At 45.1% G+C, this 23341-nt stretch overlaps 2 protein-coding genes across 2 annotated transcripts in view; one reads left to right on the top strand and one right to left on the bottom strand.

Moving 5' to 3' along the window:
* ryr2a (ryanodine receptor 2a (cardiac)) overlaps window positions 1-23341 on the top strand; it is an 806696-nt gene that overhangs the window by 146421 nt on the left and 636934 nt on the right. The window lies entirely within an intron of this gene.
* Window positions 3131-20620, bottom strand: LOC121291617. Its single transcript, XM_041213064.1, has 3 exons — window positions 20417-20620; window positions 12963-15051; window positions 3131-6111 (listed from the first exon to the last, which is right to left on the bottom strand). The coding sequence occupies exon 2, from the start codon at window positions 14705-14707 to the stop codon at window positions 13355-13357; it is 1353 nt and encodes a 450-aa protein (XP_041068998.1). The 5' UTR covers window positions 14708-15051; window positions 20417-20620; the 3' UTR covers window positions 3131-6111; window positions 12963-13354.

Below are 23341 nucleotides of genomic sequence, written 5' to 3'. Positions count from 1 at the left end.
CCGGTGCCTCTGGCCTGGACTGGGGATTTGGAACATGCAGATTTCCAGAATCTTGTGCCCTCACAAAAGCATGTTAACTGTGTAGTGTTTGCTGTTGGGCGATATTAACAGACCAACGTTTAATCTGTTTGTCCAACTTCTCCGTCTGCTATTTCGCGATGAGCATTAACCAGCCTATTTTACAAGTTTTGGTGTCGGGGGTTGGAACACAGGTTTACTTTTGAGTGACTATTCCCCATTGTTTTATGCAGATTCCCCTCAGTTGCCTCCACTGCTTCAATTCTCCTTTCAGCTGGGAGGATGGGGTGTTCGAACACCTCTGTGATGATTGTCATTACTACCCTAAGGAATGAGCAACAATGCCCTCACCCTACTTTCCTTCCACACTTTTTCAGATATGGAGTATTCTGCTTTCTTGCCATTGTTGATCTAATTGCTCAGCTGAAAATTGATGAGCTTTTTGATCCAGTTTTAGCTGAGGTTGGATTTTAAGCCTTGGACCCTCTGGAATTAAATTCAGTACTGTATTGTTAGATTGAAATTTAACCAAGTAAAGAAGGGTGAAATTGTGGCATAATTTGTATTCCATACAGCTCTTGTATTCTACATAGTTCTTGTTATATTTCACCTTGGCAAATTTGATCTCAGGGCTATAGATACGTTTATATTCTCAGTGCTCATTGTGCAGGCTAGTGCTACACAGGGCACCTCTGTGAATTCACCTTTAGAACAAAAACTGGCTTTGTGGGCTTTATTTTTCCAGCTTATTTCAACATTGTGTTTTTGCAACGGTCCATGAATCACTTTGAATTGCAGACAGGTGTCTAGTGGTTGCAGTAATCTCTTTGCTAATAGATATGTCATAAACAAGTATTAAAATATTTAAGTTTCAGCCATCAACTATGGTACTTCCTGTTTGACATTCTCCTTGAGATGTTTGGAATTCCTTCAATACCCTCAAGCTATTTCATGTAACTATCAGTTTATATGTCAGTACAACACCATTATATTAGTCTCTAATTGGCTTATAGGGTCACGTTGTTTAGAGTTTAGGAGAGTCAGGGGTGACTTTATTAAAGTATATAAGTTCCTGAATGGTGGATGTGGAAAGGATGTTTCCTTTTGCAGATGAGTCCAGAACTAGGGGGCACTCTTGTAAAATTAAGGGGGCCCCTTATAGGACAGAGATTAGTAGAACTCTTTGCCTCAGCAGGTGGTGGAGGCAGGATCACTGAATATTTTTAAGGCAGAAGTAGCTAGATTCTTGTTAGGCAGGGGAATCAAAGGTTATTGGGGAACTCAAAACACAAACAAATCGGCCATGGTCTTATTGAATGGCAGAGCAGGCTTGAGGGGCCGAATGGCCTACTTCTGCTCCTATTTCATATGTTTGTATGTATGTTCGTATTGTCTGAGGTCATTCCATGGTCTGTAAATGTAAAATTTAAAAAGTACCATATAAAAATATGACTGCATTACACAATAACCAGATTAAAGACCTGTGAAGATGTGTTAATTGCGGAAGCTGAGGGTAAGACATCCTATTTCAAAATGATATTCTTCCCCTTTACCTTTGCTTATGTGCTATACATGTTGCACCATCCTCGGTAGGGCAGATAGACCTGTAACATACATCAAGGTTTCCATCAATAGTGCCCTGTGAAGCCACAAGGAAGTGTAGAAATGCCTCTGTTTGCTTTTCTTTCCCTATGCAAGAAATGCCTGGTATCCATTCAATGCGGGTAACTTTTCACCATCACTGCTTGGGTGGTAAATTGGCAGAGCGGATTGCCCACCCATTATAGAATATCCTGGTTTTCATTTTCAATTTTTCCGCTGGCTAGCAGCCGATCAGCTCTACCACCCCGGTGGCAAGGTTAAAGATTCCCCTGAGTGTCCCTAGCCTGGATTAGGGACTTGGAACACACAGAATTGTAGGGCGGCACCTTGTGCCCCATGGCAAGTTTGGTGATGGTGGGGCAGTTAATCAGATGGAAGTGTGGCGAGTGGGGAGCTCGCCACCTTCCTGGCATCAACTTCGATTCAGTCCTTGGCGGGAAGGTCTATGGGTCGTCCTTCCTGCCCTGCTGCCAATTGAGGCCCTTGAGTGGCCAATTAATGCCCACTTAAGGGCCTTAGCCCACTACTGCTGGTATTAACCCAGTGGTGGGTGGGGGCCTCACCAGCCAGGGAGCACCACAGGTGCACCATGTCAGGTTGTTTGCAGGCTCCTTAGGGTTGGGTGGGGGAATTTGGCCGGGGTTGGGGGTGGGTGCGGGCATTCTCTCAAAGGAATTTAATGCCTGATCAAGGGACCCAGCATCGGGAAGGGGGGGTGCCTGCTGAAAGCTACCTCCTACCATTGCTGCCAGCAGCTCTTCCCCCTGTGACTGCCAGACCACAGAGCCCTCCCTCTCCCACCATCACTCACCTCTGATCTGGGTCCAGGGATGATGCTAGGCCTCAGGTGAATGTTGTACCAGCAGCCACGGCCTCCCTGGTGATGCTGTCATTCAGTAATGCTTGCCAACCTCTGATTGGTGGGCAGCTTTCGGCGGGCAGGACTTCCGCCCCGGGTCCCTTGAACCCAGGGAAGGCCCAACACTGGACTATTAAATGGCAGAGTGAAATGAGGTGTGGTGAGCCTTCCTGAAAAGAGGTGATGTGGGTCTCTCGCCGGCTCTCTAGCCAGTGGCTGAGGCCCTCGTTGCCTCTGAGATTCCGCCTGTTGGCTCTGACCCATGCCCAGCCACTCTTGGTAAAAAGTGGTGTAGAGATATTTAAATAGGATATCTGATTCCCTTAGTACAGCAATATTTCCAAGCTTTAATTGAAAATTGAATGTTACTTTTTGTAACAGTAAGCACAGATTACTGGGGCAAAAAGAATTGCTTTTAAGCTAATGGCAGAGAAGGCTGGGATGATTAAATCTGCACGGAACAATAACTTGAAGAGACAATGATTTGCATAACGCACAGTGATTTCATCTCTTTTGATTTTTCTGAGGTTACTTTTCCTCTCTTTTTCAATATCTTTTTAAAATAAACTTTAATAATCTGTCCTGAACTATTTATGCAAAACAATTTTGCTGGCGGAAACTAGAGAAAATTAACCAGTCATGATGCGCATGAATTAATGATCTTTTAATACTTAGCAAGCAGCTAACAAATCATTGAACTGGTCAAAATGATGAGAATAATTCAGTTGTGAAGTTTTTAAAACTTGAAATAATTAACATTTCCGAGCAAAAACTCTGCAAAGTTGGTACGTAAAGCTCATTTCAGTGACAATGGCATTTTGGTTGACTGTGGACTGGAGAGGCGGGATGAGATTTTCTGGCCTGGCGAAGGTGCTCCTTAGCATATTTGGGAAGCAAAAAACATGCCATTGGTGCACAGGTTGTATCAACTCGAAGTTGACTATGATGAGGAACTGGATTTTAGGTCGGGAGTTTTGCAAAACCGTCATCAGCAAGAATGTAGCCCCATTCTCACGGAAACCATCTGCCCGTCCTTCCTTCTCCTTCAAAGAGCTTCACGTTCAATTGCTTCACCATGAAAACATCATGAGTAGCCCATGCGGTGATATGCAATATCTTCTGGCAGACGTTACACATATTACTAGCAGGTTGATGGAATAATAGCTTTCCTATTTAGGTTTCTCATTGGACTGCTAGTAAGGGCACAGATGGCTACATGCATATGATGCCCTGTACCTTGGACAAGTCAGCATTTTGGAGAAACCTCAACTTCGTCTGCTGAAGTGTATGTTGGTGAGTTCATGCCAGAAATGGGCTTCAGCTATTTCCATAATGAAATAGTGGACGGTGAAGCACCTGATTCATGTGATTCCCTTGTGCATTCCTAGAATTACACCATTGCATCAAAGTTCAGGACAGTGAGGATCTTCACTGCCACTAGTAATGCTGTGCAAATGACTTTTTTTTTCTATTCATTTATGGGATGTGGGCATCACTGGCTAGACCAGGATTTATTGCCAACCCTAATTGCGCTTGAGAATGTGGTGGTGAGCTGCCGCCTTGAACTGCTGCTGTCTATGTGTTGTAGGAACACCCACAATGCTGTTAGGAAGGGAGTTCCAGGATCTTGATTCGGAGACAGGTTTATTGATCTGGAGCTCCCTGCAGAGCCTAAGCTCCCTTAGCATGCCTGTGTACCTGCTTTTGGTAAGGTTACATCCATTGTATCTGATGATTTGTTCAACACATTGTGTCTCCTATGCGTTCCTGACTGACATATACTCTGCAAGGTTCCTCTGTGCTATTCATTTCTGTCAGGGGTGACACTCCCAAATCTTTCTCTTCATTCAGCTGAGATCACTTATCATTAGTATCCTAATGTCTTCCATGGCTGAGGTAAACAAACTTAGCACAGACTATGAATTGAATTTGAGATTCTGAATCTTTACTAACTGAGCTGTTGTAATAATTATCATTTTTTTAAATGTAAAAGATGCACTTGTGTCTTATAAATTTAAATTTGGCTGATTTGGACCAATTTTGATTCATTACTGCCCCTCTAATTCTGGAAATCGGATTATTAAAATTGTTACCACAATTTTTGACTGTATTTGAGGCTTTTGGTATTTATTACTAATAGAACAGCACCATACTATATATCAAGAAGTATGTATGTTTGTACCATGAAAAAAAAGTTAAAGAACAGTTTCTAGAATAAATGTGTAACGCATGAGAATGATTATTAATATGTAACTGAAATAATGCAGCCAGCAAATTGTGCCATTTCTGAATTTCGAATTCAAAATCTCTCCAGCTAACCTCTTGCCAATTTTCAATTGATCAAAAGTGTTTTGCAACATACCTCTGCGTGGGAGTTTTCATATTATGCATTTCAAGAATGGATTATGAAAAGCTCCACAGTCTGTTTGCCAGTCTATCCAGATTACGCAAAGTTTATGAATAAGAAATGATGGGCAGAATCTTCCATCAGATTGCCACTTTACTCCTATTTCCTTACACAATGTTGGAGCTCTGCGTTTCTGGCCCAGAATACTGAATCGGGCCTCCTCAAAAATGCAGAGAGTACCTGTTTTTGGAGTCGTCCTCCATCAGGGGCAGATCATCAGGAGAAGCCAAGTCTTTTTTATGGCATTAGCTGCTGTAGTTTGCTGTAAATAGCTTTTCACTGTGTTAGCGGATGAGTGTGAATGAGGTAACTGGGTAGGATGGCGTGGAGAGGGTAGAGTGGTGAGGTCGAGTACGGTGGGGTCAGTTGGAGGATCAGGAGGAGTGGGTGTCAATTGTATAGTTACCCAGAAGTTAGACCTGGTTTCTTTTCAGTCTAACATTTCCTGAGTAACAATTCAGGTAATGTCAGAACCCTCCAAAGTCTCTGACTCTAACTAAGAGTTGAAGACATTTTCAGAGGATCCTGGGGAGCAGGGGAATTTCCCATTGGAAGTTGAAACTTCCTGGGCAGTTCCCGCAGAGTCCTTGCGTTGGGATTTCCGAAAGGTCCTGTAGTACATCTTCCGACCATCCAGAAACTGGAAGCCCTGGGCTGATAGCTTTGAGGAAGGTCAGGTGTGCAACTTTTATCAATAATGAAAATGCTTTCTGTTATTGACATGACAAGCTTGCAATCTGAGGCATTCTGTAACCGTCAAAATATAAAGATGATGGAATTGCTCTGATTTGGAATCACAACCCGACAGTTTCAGTCAGTAAAATACATCCCTACTATGGTTTATGACTTTCTCTCTACGTCCATACACATTTGCCCAGTCAAAAAGGCAGGAAGACTCACTCCCTGTGGCCCCGCCACTGCAGTCTTGGCCTGGGTCAGGAGCTCCATAACGGATTCTCAGGATTATTTCTCTAATTTTCCATCGATCCCTGTTGTGGCGGTTCTGCTTGCCACTATCCCCTCAGCGCATGGCCAGGAATGATAACTCATGGGGTGAAACTGCATGCTACCACACAACGCCACCATGTTTTTATACCAGTATCAGTACCTGAGTTCTTTAGCCACATATACATGAGGTGGGTGCTGAAATCATAAATCTCCTCAGTTCATCTTGTGGGAATTCCAGATGTCACCGCTGTTCCTTCGATTGCTGTATTTAAGTTACCTGTATTGGAGTTTGAAAAAAGGTGAAGTTTCATGAAACTATTATTGAGTGTTTTTTGATTTTTTTTGCTGCTAATATTTTGTCAAGAATAAACAAAAAATACCATAATGCCAGGTATGTAGGCTGTGTGCCCCAGTGGTTGTTTGATTGAATCAAACAGCATGTTCCTTTGGTTTTTGATAATATGCAGAGTAGAGACTGTATTCAACCACCTCGCACTTGGAAAACCCAAAATAAAACATCTACTGTTAGATGTGATTCCGCAATTGGGCAGCACTTGCTGAATAATCTTGAGTGTGCAAATAGTTACACTAACAACCAATTTAAGATAATCAGTTGAGCTTATAATGTGGCTCACTCACTCTTGCTGGAAGTGACATACGTTCATAAACAGGGACCGGTTCTCTACAAACAAAAGGAATATGTTCCATCCTTGCACCTTTTTTGACTTACACAGGTACTTGGGGAGTCTATAGTTCCCCATTGGTTTCTCCATGGCAATGTCTCAGCCAATCAGAGTTGACTTGCTGACCACTCAGCACCCTTTTTTCTGTTGTATAAGTTGTTGTGATTGTTTGAAATTTGGCATTCTTGCATTTGTCCTGATGAGTGCAAGGTGAAAAGCTTCATCAACATGCCCCTCTTTTCAGCAATATTCAAGTTCTGTACTAACAAGCAAGCGACTGTTTAACAAAAATACTCAGGGCATAATTAAACGGCTGCCCCACCACTTTCAGGGTCACTTTCCACCCCAGCTGCAATTTTCCAGCAGTGGCGGGAGGAGGGGGTAGAAGCCGGGCAGGTTAGCCTATTTAGGCTTCAGGCAGGAAAGAGGAGGGTGCCTCTTTGACAGGGTCCCCCTTCATCAATCTGGGCCCCTGCCTACCAAAGTCTTTGCATCCCGTCCCCCACCACCCCTTGCTTCAGTGGTAAATGGCTGCAGGGCAGCCGTCTGGAGCTGGGGTGAACTACCCGCCAACTTTCCCAGTGGTGGGGCAGCCGTTTAATTCTGCCCTGAATGGGATGGAATTTGGGGCAGGACCTGATTTATGTGTCAATTTACAAGAGGATTGTATAGTCTGATTCATTGATCAATAGCTTTCTGTAAGCATCAATGCTGAAAAGACTTTGTATTCACATAATCCTATTAGATACAATTTTCTGCAACTTCCCTTGATATGCACATATGCAGACTGCTTAACCTGAAAACGGACCTGAAAACAGCGACGTACTGGAAATCTGAAATAAAAAGAGAAAATGCTGGAAATATTCAGCAGGTCTGACAGCATCTGTGGAGAAAGAAACAAAGTTAACATTCTAGGTCTGTTTTTCTCCACCGATGCTGTCAGACCTGCTGAAAATTTCTGGTATTTTCTGTTTTTATTATGTGTTCTTTGGTTGCTTATGCAGGGACTGATTGCTGCTGAAAGATATTTTCACACAGTTGAAGTGATCATTCATTCATGTGTTCCTTAGCACATTATCTGCAACATTCACAGAATCTCAAAACTGAAAGAAACACAGATTCGTTTAGATTATGAAATTTGCAGCTAAAGAAATCGATATAACCTGCATTGTACCGAATACCACAGAGTGGAGGCCATTTTACCAGATAACACTCGCCAGAGAACTAGGGTGCATCATCAGCAACCCGTTATCACCACAGCTCTTTGACGTGAATACATTCAAACACTCACTTCCTGCTTTAGATCTCAACACAGTGAAAGCAGCAAAAAATATGTTAACCTAGTTCATAAAGGTGTCTGTTCTGCCTCTCCCTGATGTGTGTTTCTCTCCTTCTACTGTTTACACTGCTAATGATTAGGGTAGTTGGAAGTCTGGAACTCCCTGCCCAAAAAGCTGTTGAGCGGAGGTCAATTGAAAGTCTCAATACTGAGAATTATTGATTTTGGTTAGGCAAATGTTTTAAGCGTTATGAAATGAAGGCCAGTAGATAGAGTTAAGATGCAGATCAGGCATGATTTAATTGAATGACAGAACAGGCTTGAAGGCTGAATGGCACACGTTCTTATTTTTTATTAATTGTCTTTATCTGATAGATGATAGTGTGAAACAATAAAGTCACAACTTGCATAGGTGTGTTTTTTTTTAATTGCCTTTCTCTGATAAATGATAATGTGAAACAGCAAAGTCAGGACTTGCATAGGTCACAAAAGCAATTTCCTTCACCTGCTAACATGGAAGTCTGCAATTTAATGAATTGTTATTAATCTTTGGATATTACCCTCCCTCAGTTCATTACACAGCTAACACAATGTTCATCTCTGCAGTAATCTTAGCACAATGTACCAAAAATACTGCCTCTATTTAAGATGAAGCCTGGATTTTTGCCTTGATGGAGAGCCTCTGTTGCGGTGAAATTGGTGGAAAAGGCCTAAGGCTGGAAGTCTTGCCCATGAACAAGGGACCAATTGTCTTTGCAGGGGCGGCAATGGGCCTGGGATTTGCCCATGCATGTTTTGGGGAGGCAGCTGCCCATAGAAATCAGCAGCTGCCTCCAGTCGTGTGATTTTGGTGTGAGACATGTCTGAAACCTGATATGCACAGATTAGATCTGGTAGGAGCAGGTCTGAACTTTGTGGAATTGTTTAGATAGCCAGGGTACTCTTTTGGAAAGGTAGGGTATCCTTTGGATATGGTGCTGAGACACCTTTAAGGGAGGTCAGGTGTCCTTTGGGATTTCTAAAAGTAGGCATGAATTGGGTAAAAAGTGTATAAACTCATTGGAACTACGAAGTTCATTGGAATTGTCAAAAACAGCTGTCAAAAGTGTCAAGATGAACTGTCAAGAGGAGCTTTCAAGGTATTTAAAACTCCTGCCCTTAAACACTCCAGCCAGGATTTTTTCAGAGTTTAAAAAAAATGATTCCTTGGTATTTTATTCTGTCTATTGACATAAGCCTTAGCGTTGCCATTACTGGTTTAGTGTTGCATGACTAATTTTACAACATTCATAGAATCACAGATTCACAGAATTTTAACAGCACAGAAGGAGGCCGTTCAGCTCATCATGTCTGTACCGGCTCTCCACATGAGCATTGTGACCAAGTGCCATTGCCCTGCCTTTTCCCCGTACCCCTGCACATTGTTTCTATTCAAATAATCATCTAGCGCCTTCTTGAATGCCTCAATTGAACCTGCCTCCACCACACTTCCAGGCAGTGCATTTCAGACCTGAACCACTCGTCGTATGAAAAAGTTTTTTTTCACATCACATTTGCTTCTTTTGCAAATCACTTTAAATCTGTGCCCTCTCATTCTTGATCCTTTTACAAGTGGTAACAAATTCTCCCTACCTACTCTGTCCAGCCCCCCCCATGATTTTGAACATCTCTATCAAATCTCTTCTTAGCCGCCTTCTTCCGAAGAGAACGGTCTCAACCTCTCCAACCTATCTTCATAACTGAAGTTTCTCATCCCTGGAACCATTCTTGTAAACCTCTTCTGCACTCTCTCCAATGTGTTTATATCCTCCCTATAATGTGTCACCCAGAACTGTACGCAATACTCCAGCTGAGGTCTAATGAGTATCTTATATAAATTCAGCATAACCTCCTTGCTCTTGTACTCTCTGCCCTTATTAATAAAGCCCAGGATACTATATGCTTTATTAACTGCTCTCTCCATCTGTCCTGCCACCTTCTATGATCTATGCACATATATACTCACGTCTTTCTGCCCTTGCCCCCCCCTTCAAAATTTCACTCCTTATTTTATATTGTCTGTTCATGTTCTTCCTACAAAAATACATCACCTCACACTTCCCTGCATTGAACTTCATTTGCCCAATCCACCAACTTGTCTATGTCCTTTTGAAGTTCTACACTGCCCTCCTCTCAGTTTACAACACTCCCAAGCTTTGTATCATCCACATCATCCATTATCACAATAGGGTTTCTGCCATTTCATGGTTTGATTGACAGCTCCAAGTGGTTTTTGAGCTCTTTGAAATGGGACTATAAATTCTAATGTTCTTTTTTCTAAGGGATTATGCAATTGAATGAAATGTTTGTTGCTATAAGGGATAATGTAGTTGAAGGAATGTAAATGTAGTACATTGGTTTTTATGAATGTGGTTTCTTATAAATAAAGTCTGTAATAGTCACTTGGAACTTTATTTAATCTCGGCATGTGTCCTGAGGACTGCCCAAGACAATGGTGAGTTGGCATGGCATATGTAAGGGCAAAGGGTGGTGGGTAGGTGGCATGGTTGGCACTAATTTGGCATAAAGGGCCATGGGAGATGGGTAAGGGCTATAGGTTGGCATGGAGGGTATGAGAGAATGGGGGATGGGCTGAGGGGCATAGATTGCGATAGAGGGTATGTGGGGCCATGGGGGTGGGGGTGTAGGATGTGAAAATCTTACTTTGAAGTTTAGAGCCTTACTCTGGACCAGTATGGATGAGACACACTTAGATCAGAGTCAATTTATTTCCACTAAGCATGGGAATGTTTATTGTGAATCACAGTTCGTAGAAAAGTTACACTTGCAATATCCGAATCTCTGAGTTACTCTGAGGACTTCACCAGCTGGTCATTCTGTGTCGTCCCTTCTCTCCTTGTCTTCAAGTGATTGACCAAATCACTCCTACCCAACCACAATACCCGAGGCTGCGTGATCTCTTTTTAAGCTGACTCCTGGCTTTGTTGTAACCTTTAGCATCAATAGTCACGGGCAGTTACGCTGATAAGATTTGTAAGATCAAGAGAAAATGTTGTTTTCAGAAGTCCTACAGACTTCGTAAAGTTTAAGTCAATTTCCATATCTACAGATGCTTCTTATCAGCTTTGGTAGTGTGACCCATATCGTTTAATTGAGTTCCATCTCCTGTTTACCTTGACCTCATAGTAACTGTCCCACGTGCAGGGTTACTCATCAATTCAGTTGCAACATGACCACAAATGTATATCAATAATTAGTTTCGTGATCCCATTTATTTGGAAGAGACAGGATGCAGCCTATTCGTTCATCAGCTGCCACTCTTGAAGCAATAAACAGGAATCACAGCCCACAAAGACACAGCAATTTCAAAAGCTCGTTAAAGGACTAGCAATCTGCCTCTTTTGTAATTTTGCTGTCTCCCCTCTACAAATCATAGAATCATATACAAAGAACACATTTCAGAGAATCAGAAAAACACACTTATACAATTATAAAATTATAAGCAGAAATTAGGCAACCCAGGTTGGGGAGCATAGGTAGTGAGCTTTTTGGCTTACAGGGCATGAGGTGGCATGAGTATTGTTTGTGGGAGGTGAGGAGGGGGGTGTTGGTGGTGAGGGCTGGAGAGTTGTTTTATGTTTTTCTTTTTTTGAAGTTTAGGTACAGTGCTGGTGCACCGAGGCAGGCCTTCTGCCCAGCTTCCCTCCCCACCCGGCATCCTCTGCACTGCTTCCGGGGTCACCCGGCCCAACTCCCAGAGAAACCCCACCACCCCAGAACAAAAGTCCAACTTTCCGGGCCGCACTCTCCCGGGTCAGATTTGTAGATCTGGGAAATGTCCCGACTCTGTGCCCTGTACCCAGGAGCAAAAATCTAGGCCCAAATCAGCTTACACCCTTCACCCACCGCCTTCTGAGGACCAGGGCTTGATTATGTAAATAAAGTGGCATCCCTAGACAGTGCAGTACTAATGTCTGAGAACTTTTCTACAACTTTGAGACTGGTGCTATCAGCGGTTATGTCTGGTGCTTCAGAGCATATGCCTGGTGCTGGCTGAAACATAAACTTGGCCTTGGAAATACTGATTTGGTGTTCAAAGTTTTTGGCAGCACTCAATAATTTGTTTGCCATAATCTGTATGTCATCCTTGTTGTGAGCAGCTAGGGCACAGACATCCATATTCAGAAGCCCTCCCTTTATTGCCTCTGTGACTTTGGTGGAAGCACGCAGTTTGAAGCAATTGAAGAGCTTTCCTGAATGAAATCTAATGTTAATTCCTGCAGGCTTATCTCTGGTGACTTCCTTAAGTATTGAAGCAAAGAAGAGATTGAAGAGTTGGGGAGCCACAACATATCTTTGTTGCTAGTTATAGCAAAGGCATCGGACATCTCGTCACAGGCACAAACGTGTCCAGCCATGCCACCATGCATATGGTGCAGGATTTAGACAAACTTGTTTGGACGTCCTAGCTTGGGGCTCAAATGCCATAGAATAGATCAACTCACACCGTCAAAAGCTTTAGTTAGGTTTATTAACAGCATATATAGACCCTGATTTGCTCTCTACACGTGGCATTAAGCTGAAGATTAAAATTAAACTCTACCAGGCAATTGTCCTTACCACCCTGCTCTGTGATGCAGAATCTTGGGTTTGCTACAGGCACCAGATCGAAGCTCTGGAATGCTTCCTCTAAAGAAGCCTAAGGTCCATCATGAGAAATTGATGGCAGGACAAAATCACAAGCAACAATGTCCTCAATCATGCTGGCCTCAACAACATGGAACCCACCCTACAGAAAATTCAACTTGGATGGGCAGTCCATGTCTCCTGCATGGGTGACTACAGAATCCCCAAGCAGATCTTCTATGGGGAACTTTCGCAGGGCAAACAACATCAAGGCGGTCAGTACAATTGACACAAGGACATCTTAAAAACAGATTCTTCCCAACCTCTGCGCTTCAGACCATTTTCTTTGGCAGCCAACTGTTCTAAGAAATTATGAGGATCAGGTTCGCAGGCGGGTAGTTTGATGCGGAAACAAAGAACAGGAGACTAGCTTGCTAGGATAATATTATTTTATTTTGCTTGTTTCCTACCTAGCCTACATAGGATAGAAACCAGGTCCGATACTCACAACGGGTCTGGCATAATTGGCTATATACTTACTCCACGAGTTACTGGAACTGGGAGCCGTCAGTTCTGCGGAGGTGCCGCCCGTGACCCACGCTCGGCGATTAGCTTAACCCGGAGCAGACTCCCCGAACTGGGGACTTTCCAGGCTTATATATGCGCTACTTGCCGAGTTCACTGAGTCCGCGTTGGGCACTCGTCCAACACATTGTTTAGTACTGGGCATTGTTCCCATGCGGTTTCGGCTCCGACTCCCTTCAGTAGATAACAGGAAGTCTCTTAGCAACGTCTTGTGTTCAAGGTCAACTGGTGCCTGGATCCAATCTTGCATGTATTGGGACACCATGTTAACCCCTTATATTACATTCCACTGATTGGCCCAATACATGTAACGATTATACAAATACATAATAATAAGCAATACATTGTTATAACATGTACATGTTTTGTTCCAGTTGCTGCCGCACACGGCAAACATACGTACAGGTCAGTATATTACAACAGGTCAGAATCACTAAAACTCCGATTAAAATGAACAACGGAGGAAATAGGGAACGTCGTGCCGTAGTTGACAGCCCATTGAACAGATCCCACCAGTGATGGGCGGATTCCACCTCTACTACATGAGCAGCGTGTACTACCTTTTGGCCATGTATAAAGGTGGACACAGTCACCCGGGTAACATTGATTTGATGTTGTCGCAATATCTGCTTTAGCTCTTCCGAGCGATCGAGGGCCTGTTTAAAACGCTCTAGCGAGATACTCCAAGGGTGCAGCCATACCTGCCACTGCATAGTGGTGAGGTGTTGCGTTCCGCTGTAATTGGTCAATAGGTAAGTATGGTTCTGCCACCGCCATCGATAGGCATGGGCATGACTAGTGGCCACACAGAGCGTATGGGGACCAATCTGCCACATCATATCTCGGGGTGCCTCAATCATCCATTCACACAAAGCCGTGTCTTCTGTAAGGCACGGGTCTCGATATCGATCCATCAACAGACAGGCCTTTCCTTGATCCGCCTGCTCACACGCGGACAAGTCATAGGTAAGATTGGTGTCCGGACTGAACCAATTCCCTTTTGTTTTGAGAAAGTAATATCCATCAGATGTAATGACCGGCAATACGTAATATCGGCACACCGTCACAAAATCAGTTACATTCAAGGTTGCAAAATGTCCTTTACACAGCGTTGCATTACACCATGTTTTGTCCGGATAGGTGTTCATCCATAATTTCTCAGATACGTTCCACACCCCTCGCCAGGCCTGAACATTAGGCGAAGTGACTATTCGTAAAAATCGTTCTTTTTGCAAATGTGCATGCAGCATTTGGATACCGCAAATTGTCCAGTTCATCTGTACAGTAAAATTTTGGAACAGCCGTTGAGTCGAATCCCACACGTCCAATTCCCATTTTAAGGAATGCAGCAAAATTCGTGCAGTCTCTTCCTGCGTCATCATGGCCGACGGCATCCATCGGCCAATAGTGTACAGGCCTTGTGCAGTTGCTTGCCCCGTACTGGATAATTTAGTACGGGTCACTTCAGAGTCTATAGCATTGGATATCCCCATTACTGTCCCTGCCCCTCCTAACAAGGTATCGTACCATGCCCGTCGTCGCCGTTTAGGGTTACATTCGGGTATGACTGGCAGTCGGAAGGTGGTTGATGTTTTGGGATGCCAGACTCTCCCCTGATTAACCAGTCCATTGGGCCTCTGCCAGTGATTGGCGTCCCATTGGTAATCCTCATTTCGTCGTTGGCGGTAATAATAGTCCATTCAATACCACCCTCATGACACTGTCCTTCGGAACACATATTCACCCGGGTGTGAATGGTCAGTGCGCAGCCCGGGGCCACTGTTGTGTTTGCATCCTCAAAGCTGCCCTTGCATCGATACAACGTGCAATTGCTGGTGATAGTCATAATGTCACATCGTTGTCCGGAGGGGCACGTAAAATTGTCCTGCCTTCGCTCTTGGTCACTGGCTTCCCAGCTGACGATCTGTCCCAGAGCACCAGCATTGTGTTTCGTTTCTTCCGACCCGGGTCTTGACATACTCCGACCCAGGATTCCAACAGTCCATAGCACATTCAGGGCCCACCACCATGCCATGATCCGGATCTATGGTGACGAGAAGACGTGGGCTCATGTTTCTCGGAGGTAGCATTGGTTTGCCGGCACATTATGCCAGGCTGAGTCCCCTGGATACATTATTGTCACCAAACTATCCTTCCCTTGGGCGATTATTTCTGCCGGTTTTGGAGGGCCATTTGGCTGGCGTACCCAAACTTTAGCCCCCTTTACATCAGTGGATCCGAAACCTCCCGTTCCCCGTTCGGTTATTTTCGTAGGGGCCCCCGTCTCCTCCACAGTGGACATGTCACAAGGTTTAATTACCAATTGGGCGATCTTATCCCCCTTATTAACCACGTAGGGCTCGGTGGTGATGTTGACTAGGATAACCCCAATCTCTCCCTGATAGTCTGCGTCAATAACTCCACCCATGACATCGATCCCTTTCAGTGATAACCCAGATCGTGGGAGAATGTGTCCATAAGTCCCGGAAGGGCAAACTAATCCCAAGCCGGTTTTAACTGCCGTTGGCACTTGGGGCACCAACGTCCGGGTAGTCAAGGCCCGCAAATCAAGCCCCGCTGATGCCGGGGTGGCCCGGACTGGCAGTTCCGCTTCCGCATCGAATTTCCACATTTTAATGGGACGCGCCTCGGGCGTGTCACATACCTTTATCATCCTATTTAAGGGTGTAACTCCATTCCCCAATGGACGATTGTTAATTTGTTTTACGACTCGGATGAGGTTCTTTTTCCAATTTGTCAAATCATTCGCCCCCCCCGCCTTCCGAAGAGAGGACTTCAAGATCCCATTCATCCGTTCAATCAGTCCTGCTGCTTGCGGATGATACGGCACATGGTATATCCATTCGACATGATTATCGTTGCACCATTGCTTTATCCGCCCTCCCGTAAAGTGCGAACCGTTGTCGCTCTGGACCTGCATAGGCATCCCATAGAATTGTTCTATCATATCTAAACATCGCAGGGTTGCCTGCTGATTATTATGGCGACAAGGATGGGTCACCAGGACCCCAGACATGGTGTCCACTGCTGTGCAAATGTGCCTGCATCCCTGGGACGTGGGCAATGGGCCCACGAAGTCCATCTGCCAGCTTTGGCCGGGGCCTTCTCCTCGGTGAATGTGCCCCATCATATGCTGAGGCACTCCCTGTCTTTGGTGTTGGCATTGCTCACACTGATTCACTGCGGTTTTTACATCGTCTACCAGCAGGTCTATACCCCGATCCCGGGCCCATTGTAGAGTCCCTTGTACCCCCCAATGCCCAGCCTTTTGGTGTGCCCATCTGGCTAGGTCCACCGAGGTGTCCCTCTGTATTACCATAGCTCGAACTATGCCGTCAACATATCGGTTATGGAGGGCTTCTGCGTCATTTCGGGACGTGTGGGCGTCCACGTGTGTGATAAATATCCTTAAATGCTGGGCCTTCTCCCAAATTTCCTCCCACAGCGGCCTACCCCATACTTCCCGACTTTGGATCATCCACTGATTGGCCTGCCATGTGGGCATCCACTGAGTCATCCCGTTAACTACTGACCATGAATCGGAAAATAGGTGTACCCCAATAATTCCGGCCTGCATGATTACCATATGCACCGCCTTGAGCTCGGCCCACTGGCTGCTCTTACCCTCTCCCAATTCTTCCAATGTAATCCCTTGCCCAGTCTTCACCCTTTCTGACACATACCATTTCCATTTGATGATACTACTTTCTTGGGCCGTCCCTATCCTATGTGTAGTGGGATCACTCATTACCCACGGGAGAATGGGTATAGCCGTTCTCATAATTACTTCGTGTCCCGCTGTCAGGGCCTCGGTTTCCACCAAGCTCCAGTAGCAGGACAACAGTTGTTTCTCAAAGGGGGTGTACCTCCCCCCCGCCGGGGGTAGTTTACGAGACCAAAACCCCAACGGCTTCCTTACGCGTCCTTGTTTTTGCCATAGACTCCAATTTGTATAGTCTCCCTGTGCCGAAACCTGCAATTCGACCGGTCCTGACTGTATTTTTCCTAGGGATACAGCCTGCTGTATCGCTTGTTTGGCCATCTCGAAGGCGAGTTGATGGTTGTTAGTCCATTCAAACTCTGCCTTCTTCCTGGTAATTTGGTATAATGGTCTCAGTATCTGTCCCAAATGTGGTATATGTTGCCTCCAAAAGCCAAATAGTCCGATAAATTGCTGTACGTCCTTTTGCGTGTGAGGAACTGCGAAGGCCTGAATTTTATCCCTGGCCTTCTCGGTAACTTCTCGTTCCCCTTTATTCCAAATTATCCCCAGGAACTTCACAGTCTGGGAAGGCCCTTGTATCTTTGCCGGGTTGATTTCCCATCCGTACCCCTTCATGTGTTGGACTAATGCGTCCAACAGTGTTTGTATCTGGGCCTGCCCACTACCTTGTATCATTATATCGTCAATGTAGTGGGAGACCATTACATGGTCCGGCACTTCGAACCTTGCCAAATGTTCCGCCACTATCCTATGACATATAGTGGGGCTGTGCAGATAGCCTTGAGGCAACCGTGTGAATGTGAACTGTCTACCTTCCCACGTGAAGGCAAACTGTTCCTGTCTATCTTCGGGGATTGGGATAGTAAAAAAGGCATTAGCTAAATCGATCACTCCGTACCAAGTACCAGGGTGATGTTGTATTCGTCCTATAATGGTAACGGCGTCAGGTACCGCCGCCGTCAGGGCAGGGGTATGGCGGTTCAATTGCCGATAGTCCACCGTCATCCGCCAGGATCCATCAGCCTTACGGACCGGCCACAACGGGTTATTCCAAGCAGTCGAACACGTTTTTAGTACCCCCGCTTCTAAATATTCCTTAATGGTGGCGGAGATCTCTTTGTGCCCACCAGGAATTCTATACTGTCGCAGGCTGATCACCTTTTCGGCTATTGGGATGGGAAAGGGGTCCATTTTCACTTTTCCCACCAATACCGTGCGACAATGGATTAAGGTTCCAAATTCAAATTTGCCGTGTCGCAGGTATAAGGTTAGCCCTGCCAACACGTCCATTCCTAGGATCCACTCGCGGACCGGTGTTATGATTACCGAATGGGTCCTGATCGGCATTGCCCCTATCCCTAAGGGTAATTGCACCATTTTTCCTTCTATTAAGTTTCCTCCCAATCCCACTAATGTGACTGGGGTTCCTTTAAACTTATGGGGAGTTCCATGGATTAGGGTGGCCTCCGCCCCAGTGTCCACTAGAGCCATAACCGTCTGAACAGATTTGCGCCAATAAATGGTCACCGCCACATGTGGTCTGATGTCATCGGCCGACCATTGGCTCGTTTGTGGGCAAATCTTCGGGGCTTGGCCCAATCCCTATTGGTCCTCCCACTCGTCCTCTTCTGACAACGCCGGGTACAGGCGTTTAGCACCCCTTCCTCTCTTATTCTTCCCCTTCTTATTCGCATTGCGAGTGCGCCGGTCTACCTTGCAACATTCCCTGTAAGGGGTTGTCACCTCTCCTTCCTCCTCCTCGGAGGACTCCCATTGCGGTCGGGTGGGGGTTTTCCCTCTATCTGAAGCAACGTTCCCCGCCTCCCTGAACTGGCATTTCTGTATTAGTAGCTCTACCAATTCCTCTGCCGTCACCCGTGGTTCACGGGCCTCAGTTTCTACCCTGGACACTTTAAGTCCCTTTCGTTTACACATTTCCTGCAGCTCTCTCGTGGGTCTCCCATCAACGTCCGCAACCGGGACTTGTGCTTGCATCAACGCTTGCCATAGGGCTCGGCGGGAGGGTCCGGGGTTGGCTCCTTGATTGGGGTTGGATCTAGAGTCACCTCGAGTTTCCGAGCGACGTCCCTCCCTAGTCCCATTATTACCCCGGCCCTGCGCCCCCCAGTCTCCCAGTCCTCCCATCTCCCGCATCATACTCCGAGCCTCCCCCAACGTTTCTCCTTTGCCACTCAACATTATGGTAAGTAGTAACGGCTTATAATGTGGGGGAGCCGTTTTTACCAGGTGATCCCTGGCTTGTTTGCTCACGTTGACATTTTCTACCTCATCCAAGACTCCTAACAACAAGGCATCCCGTACACATAGCCGGGTCAATCTTTGTATTCCTTCCTTAATCGTGGTCCATATTCCTTCCAGGGGTGGCCAGTCAGACGGGAACGGGTATTGTTCTGCTACCGCTCGGGCGTACATCCCGAACAGAGTCCCCGTACCCCTCTCCCCTACCATATCTTTGGCCTGTCGTCTATATGCCAGGTCTATTGCCGCATCTTTGGCCAATCCCCCAAATTTGGGCGCATCCTGAAAGTCTACCTGGACTTGCTGTCCTCCTTCTTCCAAAAGCCTCACCAACCACAATTCAATGGGCTCCCCAGGATTTCGGCGGGTCTTTTGAGTAATGTATAATACTTCCTCCGTAGTAAAATCCTCCGTTAACTCGGAGAATTCCGGAGGAGGTTGCAACTGGGGGATCTCATGATGGATAGGCTCGCCTCGCTCGTTTCGTTGGGGATTTCCCTCATCATCCAACAACACTTCAAACCTAACAGGAGGCCGTCTCTGAACCTGTTTTCTCCGGACGACCGGATTCGCTCGCACCTGGGGTGGCAGCTCATCTTCGTACTGATCATCCGAGTCCCCCCATATATTCCCGTCCCAGTGGTCAATATCCCAGCCGTCCCCATTATTTAGCTGTGCCACAAACGCCCTTATTTGAGTGGGGTTCACGGAGCGCGGGCGCTTTCGCTCACTCTTCCGCTTACTAGACGACAAATGTGTGATCGCCCGCCCCGCTAATTCCGTTAGTGCTGCTATTTCTGCCTTTAGTTTTATAATTTCTTGTCTTAACACGGAGGCATCCCCGCTACTGAGCCCCTGCTCATGCTTAAGGGTTGCTATTTCAGCCTCCAACTTCTGACGCCTGTCAGACTGCTGCTTACAAGCCGCCGCACAAGCCCACATCCGCCTCTGGATCCCTGGCAAGGGGTTCCTTGAGGGGACCGGGATTTTCTCAAGGGTGGACAGCAGCGACCCTGGGGTGGTTCCTACGCCTTCGGCCTCCCAGTTTTCCGGTCGCCCCCCACCCTTCCGCAAACAGGCCGCTACACTATGCCACGGCCCTTGCCATCCTGGGACCGCAACCGCCTCGGCCTGCCCTTCTGGTTTCTTATTCCTTTTCCCAAACATTGTTTCGCATCAAAATCCCTCCTCAATTGCGATTGATCCTGCCGACTACGCCAAAATGTTCTAAGAAATTATGAGGATCAGGTTCGCAGGCGGGTAGTTTGATGCGGAAACAAAGAACAGGAGACTAGCTTGCTAGGATAATATTATTTTATTTTGCTTGTTTCCTACCTAGCCTACATAGGATAGAAACCAGGTCCGATACTCACAACGGGTCTGGCATAATTGGCTATATACTTACTCCACGAATTACTGGAACTGGGAGCCGTCAGTTCTGCGGAGGTGCCGCCCGTGACCCACGCTCGGCGATTAGCTTAACCCGGAGCAGACTCCCCGAACTGGGGACTTTCCAGGCTTATATATGCGCTACTTGCCGAGTTCACTGAGTCCGCGTTGGGCACTCGTCCAACACATTGTTTAGTACTGGGCATTGTTCCCATGCGGTTTCGGCTCCGACTCCCTTCAGTAGATAACAGGAAGTCTCTTAGCAACGTCTTGTGTTCAAGGTCAACTGGTGCCTGGATCCAATCTTGCATGTATTGGGACACCATGTTAACCCCTTATATTACACCAACCAGCCCATATGGAGGCAAGCACTGACATTTGGTTCAGCATACTTTGAGGAACATCTATGCCAAGCTCACAACATCCAATGCATCCAGAAGGTGGCCAGAGATGGCAGAGCTGTGGAAGTGCCCCCAAGCTTCAACAATGACAACATGAGTTGCCAGTTCTGGTGACATCCATGCCAATCTTGCACTGGACTCTCTTTTGCCATGAGAGGATCCACAGAAGGCAATTAAGTCACTTATAGCTTGGACACCCTCCAATAATGGGGAATCTATCATGTGAAGATGGGTTTATTTTTCAATGTTTTTGGGAATATGGTGGCATTGTGTAAAGAAGGCTGTGAGAGAGAGTGTGTGTGTGTGTGTGTGTGTCTATGTGTAATTAAACTGGTGGAAGGTTAGTAAAGACAGCTTGTCTGTGGGAGCAGAGAGATGAAAGGTAAAAGTGCTAAATGCATGCATTTGCAATGAGAGGCTATGGTGAAGTTGAATGTACCAGTAATTAGGTTAGGTTTGAAATTTGTATTTTAAGTAAGTAGGAACTTGATTTTTCAGCTGTTAAATTTCAAAGGGAGTTTAGAAGTGACAAGGGACTTTTACAACTTACAAAGGTTTCAGAGGTAAACAGAGGAAGGCTGTTAAACTTTAGTTGACCCAAAAGTGATTGCAATAGAAAAACAGGAAAGGTTTTTATATTTTGGAGAAATTGAGTGATGCTTAGAACAATGAAGCAATTGAGTTCAAAGAGATGCTTAACACAATGAAACTAAGATCAAAGGGGGAAAAGGATATTTAAGGAAAGATGTTTAATCGAGTTGTGTTGGCTGTGTGGAGGGGATGACCTGAGACCAGCTTTGTGCTGAGAAAAGCTGTGGATTTTGCCATCCAGTTTAAGCCAGAGAAGCCTTTGTTTTCAGAGAGCAGTCTGTTCCTGAACTTCCTTCCAGTTTTTTTCCACAGCAGAGTGGAAGAGAGTGAGAAGTCATCTGGTATACTTTAATAAAGTAGCAGCTGTTTTTGCCTTGGGTAATATTACTAGATTTTTATGGTTAAAAATCTATAAGGGAACTGTTGCCAAATAGTTTATTTGTATGTTTTTGGGGGGACTGTTTTGTAAGACTGTTTAACTGTATAACTTTGATCTTGTGTGCTTAAGCTATTTTTCATCTTGTTAATAAATCTTCTAATTTTAAAATCCTAACAGTGTTACAAGGACTCTATGCCATTGGGATTAGTAGTTTTCCTCTTGTTTTCAAAATACAAAAAAAGTAATGATCAATAAGACAAGTTTCTCTCTGGGATTTAGCTTGCTCAGTGAATAACATCGGCTGCGATCGTAACAATCATCATGCAAATAAAGCTGTGTGGCACAGTAAAGAATTGTATAATATTAAACAGCTCCTGTTAGTATGCAGACAACATTTCATTTAATAGACAGAGCTGTTGTTTGTAATTAGAGAATTGTAGTTTGCTGCACAGTGCATATGTTGTATATCACTCAATAATGGACTTGTTTGAATGAAAGCTTAGATACAGGAAAGGAATTATGCCAATAATGCATGGTAGCAATTTCTCTTTCCCCTTACCTGAGGTGATGCACTGAAACTGGCAGCTATGTTCACCCATCTTATATAACTGCCCCTGATGAAGGAACAGGGGCATTTAGGTTAGGCTGGACCACTCTTTTTTGGCTGGCATGGACATGATGGGCTGAATACCTCCTTCTGTGCCCTACATTTCTAAGATTCTGTGATTCCATGAATCCAAACAACAGCTATAGATAATACAAATGGAATAAAATGAGTCCCTCACCCCATAGCAACATTATATTTTCAAGAAAACATATTCCAGGAATGGAATTCTCTTTTTTTTGAAGTCACTGGCATTCTATCATTCTCGTGGTAACACAGATTCTTCATGGCCTTTTCAATTTTTTTTCTATCAATAAAAATATGGGCGTCATCAAGCACACCCCCCATTTTAACATTTCACCCCTCCGCTCCCAACCAGTCAACATTTCCTGAATAGAGGGGCAGACAAGGGATATGGTTTTGCAATCTCATGAGAGAGTGGAAATAGACAAATCTCCATGAGGGATTCCATATTTCCTCTACCTTCCCAACCCTGCCTTCTGTGATTTTGGAAATAATTTTGTGAAGACTTCTGTGCACCAATCTCTGTTCTATGGTGTTCTTACTTTGAAATAAATTTAAAATAATATTGAACCCAGGTAATTTCATGTGCAAGCATTCCAGTCTGAGCATTTACTAAGTTTTTAATGCTACAAATACTGAGACAATTCTTAGAATGCAGAATCAGCGTGTCCTAATTCTTTAATGTTGAGTCGTGATGTAAGTTAATAGCTCTCTGATGTCTAGTACAAGTGATAAAAGTAGCAGCTCTAAAGGATAGAGGGCAAGACATTCATTATGAGACCCATTGGGGTAGATTTTTGTTGTCACCTCCTGGATGGTTACCTGGTGGAGTAGATCATTCATCCTTTGTAGATTCCACCAACTTTTGTACCATTGATTTTTAATTGAATGAAATGGGGCAGGTTCTACAATGATTGGATGTCACCCCCAGATTAGCACCCA

The sequence above is a fragment of the Carcharodon carcharias genome, chromosome 2 (genome assembly GCF_017639515.1).
Source record: "Carcharodon carcharias isolate sCarCar2 chromosome 2, sCarCar2.pri, whole genome shotgun sequence".
Lineage (NCBI taxonomy): Eukaryota > Metazoa > Chordata > Chondrichthyes > Lamniformes > Lamnidae > Carcharodon > Carcharodon carcharias.
Note: the sequence above shows the minus strand (reverse complement) of the source record. Positions and strands in the feature narration are given on the sequence as shown.

What these genes read in the sequence shown, in the direction of transcription:
- LOC121291617 (XM_041213064.1), bottom strand. Translation starts at nt 14,707, where the DNA reads ATGGACTATTATTACCGCCAACGACGAAATGAGGATTACCAATGGGAC.